At 39.3% G+C, this 8200-nt stretch overlaps 2 protein-coding genes and 1 pseudogene across 2 annotated transcripts; all 3 read right to left on the bottom strand.

Annotated features, from left to right (window-relative positions):
* Positions 1–815: 815 nt before the first annotated feature.
* Positions 816–2351, bottom strand: LOC101307743 (pentatricopeptide repeat-containing protein At5g66520-like). Its single transcript, XM_004309211.1, has one exon. The coding sequence runs from the start codon at positions 2349–2351 to the stop codon at positions 816–818; it is 1536 nt and encodes a 511-aa protein (XP_004309259.1).
* Positions 2352–2927: 576 nt separating this feature from the next.
* LOC101311048 (cytochrome P450 704C1-like) lies at positions 2928–5233 on the bottom strand. Its single transcript, XM_004308096.1, has 6 exons — positions 4927–5233; positions 4530–4745; positions 4141–4431; positions 3734–4054; positions 3397–3600; positions 2928–3312 (listed from the first exon to the last, which is right to left on the bottom strand). The coding sequence occupies exons 1-6, from the start codon at positions 5209–5211 to the stop codon at positions 3130–3132; spliced, it is 1500 nt and encodes a 499-aa protein (XP_004308144.1). The 5' UTR covers positions 5212–5233; the 3' UTR covers positions 2928–3129.
* Positions 5234–6775: 1542 nt separating this feature from the next.
* The window catches only part of LOC101308037, a 2620-nt pseudogene continuing 1195 nt past the window's right edge, over positions 6776–8200 (bottom strand).

The raw sequence follows: 8200 nt of genomic DNA on the forward strand, positions 1-8200 counted from the left end.
GAGAGAGAGAGAGATTTAGTCTGTTCTGCCAACTCCAACTGTTTCCCAATTAAGTATGGGGTCTGAACAAGAAACTGAACAAGGCTCCACTCCAATAACTAAGGACTGATAATGGAACAGAATTTCAAACAGATGCACTTTCAAAGCTAAATTTTTTAACTTCTTGTGTGTATGTGAGTTTCAGTATGTAATCACATAACCTTTTCAATAAATTATTCCAGTGTGTATCAACCTTTTCTTTTTCTTTACCCAGGAGGCAGTCTGTTGGAATAGCATTTTGGTCGACCCATATATTTGGCCAAGTTTGTTCTGCATCATCGTCTCATAGTGATTTCAAGCTGCCCATGTCATAAGGTTGCCATATGGCCAGGTATCATCAGAAAACAAGGTTTCCCATCCTAAACCCTATTCAAATTCAAAGAATCACAATACATGGTTGAGTGAAAGGTTTGTTTCCGATATATTACCTGGCTAAATTTTCAGAGAATAAAATCTTCATGACCAACTGACGAACACAGCTTGTAGTTACCTGCAACGTAAGAGATAAATAATAATAAGGGCCTTCCAGCAAGAGATTTAATCCCATAAGGCTGATTGACCAAGCAGGATGATGGTGCATAATTTCTCAAAGAGAAAATCTACATGATCCCAATATTTGCTGAAATAGGAAAGCTAGAAAGAGACTAGGTACCTCAACCGGAAATCTGCACCCAATTGACCTTCATGATTCCCGTTACTGAGATTTACGGAAGCCAATTCCTTTCTATCTATCTAGGCCTCATTATTCAACTGACTCAAGACCCATGATACTTCGTTCAATACAATATCAGGGATCCTCTCACTGAGAATTCAAGTACAACTCCATCGACTTCAATCATGCTACAACCTGCAACTTCCTTTTTTATCCCTCTTTCTTTCATTAGTGACTTAACTGTTTTCACATCATTAAACCTACCAGTTTTGGCATAGATATCGCACAAGTTGACATAAAAAGCATGGTTCAGAGGTTCCATATCAATTAAACGATGGGCCGCCATTTCTCCTATCTCAACCTGTCCATGTATTTGACAACCTCCAAGCAATGCACCCCATACATATACATCTGGCTTCATTGGCATGCTTCTTATCAACCTCTCCGCCTCTTCAATTAGCCCGGCTCTGCTAAGTATATCAACCATGCATGCATAATGATAAAGTTGCGGTTCAATCAAATAAACACGTCTCATCACATCAAAACACCATCGACCTTTCTCTACTAAACCAGAATGAGCACAAGCTGACAATAACCCAACAAACGTCACATGATTCGGCTCAACCCCAGCTGCTTCCATCTTTTCAAAAAGATCAAACGCCTCATTGCCAAACCCATGGAGAGCAAAAACTGAAATCATAGCAGTCCACGCCAAAGTATCTTTCTTCGGCATTTCCATAAACACCTCATAAGCTTTCTCCACACACCCACATTTACCATACATATCAACCAGAGCTGTACCAATAACCACATCACTCTCCACCCCACTTCTCCTCAAGTACCCATGCACCCATGTCCCATTATCAACCTCGCCAAGATGAGCACAAGCCGCAAGAACACTAGCAATCGTAATCTTATCCGGCCTAACACCCTCAACAACCTGCATTTCATGAAAAAAATCCAATGCCTCCCTCGCCCGACCGCCTTGAACACACCCGGTTATAATCGAATTCCAACTAAAAACACTCCTCTTCTTCATCTCCCTAAACACCTCAATCGCCTCATCAAGATCCCCACTTCTCAAATACCCCTTAATCATCGAGTTCCACGACACCACATCTCTCTCAGTTATTTCATCGAACACCTTCCGTGCACAAATCAAAGACCCGAAAACAGAGTACATATTCATCAACGAGTTTTGAACAAACAAATCCTTTCTGAACCCATACTTAACCACCTGCCCATGAACGCTCCGGCCATTCCCGCCGTCGATCCTCGCCGCGCATTCCTTCACAAGAAACGGGAACGTGAGGCAATCGGGCCTAATCCCATCACCCACCATTTGCTTATACAACTCCAACGACCGAAACGACGCCGGTTCATCAAAAGCATTGGCCTTTATAGACGTGTAGGCTCTGATCATGATGTTGTAGAGATAAAGATTCGGGTTCTTTATGACCCGGAAAACTCCGGCGGCGTAGGTTTGGGAACCCGAATCGGATAGAGCGCAGAAGAAGAGGAGACGGGTGTTGAGAAAGGATTGGTCTTGTTCGAGTAAAAATGGGGACTTTATGATGTGGGTGTGGATTTGTTTGAGCTCTCTCATGTTCTTGCATTGTTCCAGAAAATGTGAGAGTGTGGCTCTGAGAGTACTTGACATTTTGAACGGGGCATAGAATTTGGGCGCGAGATTATGTAACCTTTTTAAACCAGTTCATTTCGTGCTGCCGGGTCTATATATGAGTGGTCCGTTTTATAATCGTGCGGTTCAACTCTGTTTTATTTTGTATGAACTTTCGAGTCGTGTTATGAGGTCGTGTCGGAATCGCCGGCCGTAATTAGGATATTATATGGTAGGTTTGATAGGCTAGACTCGCTTATATCGTGTACAAGAATAGGAGATTACATGTGTGACGCTGCTAGTCATACCGCATGAAGTACTTGATGGGGGCACAATAGCAGCACAGCCGATTTAGTGCAACTGTCGCCCCTAGTTCTTTATAGGGAGTCATGCTGAAGAGGGCAGCTGAAATTGCAAACAAGTTGCTGGCATGAACATTTGTCGAGTTAGATGCATTGGTAGCTAGCAGGGGATTAGAAGTTGCAGCTGCCGATCGATCTGAAGGGCTATGAATTGGAGAGGAAAACAGCTAGCTAGCTCGTTTTAATTCGGCATCAGAGAGAAGAAACTTGTCTTACATGGTAGAATGTAAAACGAAGAGAGCCAAGGGAGAATGATTCTATTACTTTTTTCTTTTCTTTCACTGTAATAAAACTTAGCACGATGATGCGTATACAATTATACATTGATCTAGTGACGGAGAATGCTCATCCACTACTAGTTTTTTATTTATTTTTTGATGCCACTACTAGTTGTTGACCACAATTTCTATGTATCAAAGAAACAAGAACCAGACATGAAATTGATTCTTGCATACTCAAACTCTTGGAAAGGCATGAACATGAAGTCCCCTATTGATATGGAGCGTGACCATCGTCTTGTATTTCACCACCTTTTTCTCGTCAGTGAGCTTGAATATGTAGTTGTTTAAAAGCACGGCAGCGAATATCTTCATTTGGAGATAACTATAATCCCTTCCTAGACAAATTCTTGGACCGGCCTGCATTATAACTATATCATCAGTACTCTCATAACTAAGCAACCTTATCAAGAAAATATTAGCTTGGTGTTCTTCATATATTACATTGAAGGCTATGAATTTGAAAGGGCTTTCTTCCTTGAAATTCCCATTTCCGTCCAGCCATCTCTCTGGCCGGAACTCTTCTGCATCATCACCCCATATATACTTCATCCTGCCCATTGAATAAGGTTGGTATATCACTAGTTCTCCTTTTCTCACACTATGTCCATCAGGCCATGTATCATCAGAAAAACAAACCCTCGCATTCTATGAACAAATAAGAGCGCACCAAAATCATTAACTAAGAAGTTATTTAAAAAGTGGTTCAAATCAAGATCAGCAAAGAACCGTAACATTCGATCAATTCATGTATGATATTTATCCAAGATGTTTAAGTTACCATTGGAACTGTTGGATAGAGTCTGAGTGTCTCATTCAAAGCAGCATGGAGATATTGCAATTTGCTAAGGACTTCTTCAGTAAGGTTGGCTGCAACTTCATCGGCGCTTGAAGTATTATTCAGACCTGTTGCTTCTCTAACTTCTTGTGCAATCTTTTCTTGTATATCAAGATTCTTGCACATCATATAAATAAACCATGAAAGAGCAGAAGCAGTTGTGTCTTTGCCGGCAGCAATAAAACTGAGGACCATGTCTCTCAAGTACTTTGGATCAGTCTCTTTAGCTTCCAAAAGTTTGGAGATGAAGTCTCTTCTCTTTAACTGCAATTTAACATCAACATATATCAATACGTTGATCAATTAATACTGTGTCGATTCAATCTAGAATAGAAAGGAAGGTAACTCACAAGTTGCTCATCTTCTTCTGATTTATGGAGTGTTTCAATCTTTCTGTTGATTAAATTGTATATGAAGTTATGCATCACTATTATATTTTTGCTTATAACTGCTTCCGTACCAATGTTCAAAAACCGTTTGATCTTCCAGAAGATATCAGCAACACGATAAAGGGTAGCGCTGCTTGCATCATCAAAAGCATCGGAAAATCGGATACCTTCTTCATTTCCAGACATGGTATCTAGATCGATACCAAGTAGAATCGTGACGATTGCATCCAAGGTTGATTTCATAAACAAAACCTGCCAACAGAACGAAGATCAATTAATTAATCCATTTTCAAGAAAACCAGAAAATATATGTAGTGTATATATGAATTTTAAAGACATTGCAAACTCACTTGCATCTCTATTGGTTTGTCGCCGGCTGCAGCTTCATGAATTATGCAACAAAGTTTTACTGCAGTGGTCTTGATGATGTCACTGCTGAAGTCCCTAAGTACTTTAGTTGAGAATTGAGAACTTGATGCCTTCCTCTGATGCCGCCACTTTTCCCCGTCCACAGCGAAGATCCCATCTCCCATAGAATCTGTTATAAGGTTGTACACGTACGACCCCTATAGAAATCGTGTAATACTTGGTAAGTTGGTAGCAACAAATAAAAGGAAGGCAAAATGAATCATCATAGAATCGTTACGTACGTAGTAATAACTTTTTGTTTGAATAAACCTTGGACTTATCTAATTAATCTTTCAGTTATTTGATAATATATAGGATACCATATTTATATGTACGTACCTTGCCATAGTTTCCAAAGTTGGTTTTGAGTATGTGTTCAACATTTGCAGGATCTGCAGTGTACACTGCATATTTGAACAAGTCAAGTATCCTGTAAGTTTTGTGTTTGCTTGCAAGCTCAGTGTGGTAATGGTGAAGCGTGCGACGGTGGGATAGTTGGTGCAAGACAGTTCCGACAACAGGTGGGTATCTCTTGTTCTTCTCCGGCCAGAAAATCGATGCTAAAAGAATCACTACTGCTAAACTTATCACTGCGGGAGGCAAAGCAGTGATAAGAAAATCCATGATGGTATTGAATATTGAAGGACCGATCGATGATGAAGTTAGAACGAGATATATATATATATATATATATATATATATATATGATCGATCAAATGGGACGTATAGACTGCATGGGAAGAGTTATGAGTACTCGTCAACTGCCACTGTATCAACTTATTACAGAAAAAAACATCCAGGCTCCACTCCATTAAAAGAGGAGGCAGCTAACTAATAGTTAGTGATCGAATTTTTTGTTTTTGTTTTTTTTGTTAGTGATCGAATATTGTATGTGTGTGTGTGTGTATCAAACGGAAGTACGTACAGTTGGATTTTTACAGTGACAGATTCTCGGTCTTAAGTAGTTGGGTTATTATTATTAGCCTCGATCTCATTCATTATGTAATGGTGAAGCCTGGGAGCGTTGATGCGTGGATGAGTCGTTGGTATAAGCTAGACAAGTAATTCATCTATCTACTGGGGATGGTTAGTTGTTGTATCACATACAAGTACGTAGTAGTTGTTCTTCATGCGTAAAGACATATCTGTGCTAAAAGGATTACAACGAAACGAAAAGAAAAACACACAAGTTGCAGACATGTCTAATAATCTCCGGTGCCACAACAAAGACGGGACATGGAATTTAGGGTTAATCCGGCCAAGTGTACGTCTTCGATCTTTGGTGCATTGATTCCTCTCATGATCATATGAAATGGTGTAGCCTGGGAGCGTTGATAGATCCATCAGTTAGTGCTGGGCAGTTCCGATCGACAAGCTATTACGTACAGGGAGATAGGAGGTAGCTCTTGTCCTTGTCCCAGAATTACATTGAAACGTAACTATTTCCTAATCTGATGAAGCCACAACGAAGAAGGGAGAAGAGAGCAACATGCATCGATCATCATGATACAATTGTATCGTCACCGTCGACGTTCCCAATTTGGTATTAAGCATCTTACGTACGTATCAATCCATTAAAGCATACCAATAAACTAATAGCATATCCCGGCCAACCGCGGCTGCCAATAAAATTGAGGACATGAACACTTACAAAAAAAAAAAAAAAAATACGTTTGCATATTCTTATATCTTATCCCGGCTGATTTAGACGGGTTAAAATCGAATTCACTTTAGAACTTGCAAGCTGCTCAATTGGCCTAGCTCTAGCTAAATATATAGAACTTTCAATCACAAGGTTTTATGCAGATTAGGGTGAAACATAGTAGTAGGGTGACAATAATCCACCTTGTTACAATTTGTGTTGTTGTGAACCATGATTTGGTAATCTCCAATACTCATCGACTACAAGTTCCTTTCGTTTTCGTTTCTATTTTTGGCAACATAAATTTTATTGAATGTAGAGAGATCAACATATCAAAAGAAAGGGAGGGACGTACATGAGATAAACATCAGCTACAAGTTCTTGATATACCAAAGAAACACGGAAACAAAACTGCTTGCTTAAAGAAGATCCAGGGCTAGCCATTATTATTGATCGATTTCCAAAAGAAGCAAACAATGATGCACTTCCTACCTACTACAAGAAATGACATTGATGATGGGCGACCAAACTAACCATCTTGCGTGCTCAAACTCTTGGAGAGGCTTTAATATGAAGGCCTCCATCGATATGGAGGGTGACCATGGTCTTATAATTGACAACTTTCTTCTCATCATTGAGCTTGAAGATGTAGCTACTTATAAGTATAGCAGAAAAGATCTTCAACTGAATGTAACTGTACTCTTTTCCTAAACAAATTCTTGGACTAGCCTGCGTTATAGAAAACGGTCATCAGTACGACAACATTCAATCCATAAGATCAACAATTTACTTGTTTTTATAATTACATTGAAGGCTATGAATTTGAAAGGGCTTTCTTCTTGAAAATTGCCATTTTCGTCAAGCCATCTTTCTGGACGAAACTCTTCGGCATCATCACCCCATATAAACTTCATCCTGCCCATTGAGTAAGGTTGGTATACTACCAGTACGTTCTCCTTTTTTGACACTAAATCCATCTGGCCATGTATCATTAGAGAAGCAAACCCTCGCATCCTGTAAACAATAAAGTATATAACAAATAACATTAATTAAGCTTGTTAACCTAACTAAGAAGTAATGCAAAACAAATATTTCAAATCACTTGCAGCATCCTATTAATAGAATCTTAACATTGCAATTATGCACATCATATGTTAAGTTACCAATGGAACAGTAGGATAGAGTCTGAGTATTCAGTCAAAGCTGCATGGAGATATTGCATTTTGCCTAGGGCTTCTTCAGTAAGGTTGGCTGCAACTTCATCGGCACTTGAAGTACTATTCAGACCTGTTGCTTCTCTAACTTCCTGCGCAATCTTTTCTTGTATGTCGAGATTATTGCACATCATATAGAAAAACCATGAAAGAGCAGAAGCAGTTGTGTCTTTGCCAGCAGCAATAAAACTGAGAACCATGTCTCTCAAGTACTTTGGATCAGTCTCTCTAGTTTCCAAAAGCCTTGATATGAAGTCTCTTTTCTTTAACTGCAGTTTACCCTCACTGTATCAGTAACATTAATTTTGATATTATATCAGCAGTTCAGTCTAGACTATAGAAAAAGAAGCTAGATAACTCACAGGTAGCTCATCATTTTCAAATTTATGGACGTTCTCAATCTTTCTGTTGATTAATGTGAATATAAAGTGATCCACCACCTCCACATTTTGCCTTAGCGAGGCTTCCCTACCAATGTTCAAGAACCGTTTTCTCTTCCAGAAGATATCAGATATACGATGAAGGGTAGCTTCGTTTGCATCATCAAAAGCATTGGAAAACCGAATTTTTTCTTCATTATTTGTTCCACACATGGTGCCTAGGTCGATACCAAGTAGAATCTTGACGATGGAATCCAAGGTTGATTTCATAAACAAGTCCTTCGAACATGAAAAACGACATGAAGTAAATTGATATATATATATATATATATATGTATATATATATACAGGCCGGATGTAGAGCGGAGGTCCGCACT

Source organism: Fragaria vesca, linkage group LG7 (genome assembly GCF_000184155.1).
Source record: "Fragaria vesca subsp. vesca linkage group LG7, FraVesHawaii_1.0, whole genome shotgun sequence".
Classification (NCBI taxonomy): Eukaryota; Viridiplantae; Streptophyta; class Magnoliopsida; order Rosales; family Rosaceae; genus Fragaria; species Fragaria vesca.

Coding starts and splice junctions, on each gene's coding strand:
- LOC101311048 (XM_004308096.1), bottom strand. CDS start 5,211: ATGGATTTTCTTATCACTGCTTTGCCTCCCGCAGTGATAAGTTTAGCA. Junction 3,601..3,733: donor TCTATCCAACAGTTCCAATG/GTAACTTAAACA, acceptor ATTTGTTCATAG/AATGCGAGGGTTTGTTTTTC. Junction 3,313..3,396: donor TCAAATTCATAGCCTTCAAT/GTAATATATGAA, acceptor GTTATAATGCAG/GCCGGTCCAAGAATTTGTCT.
- LOC101307743 (XM_004309211.1), bottom strand. CDS start 2,351: ATGTCAAGTACTCTCAGAGCCACACTCTCACATTTTCTGGAACAATGC.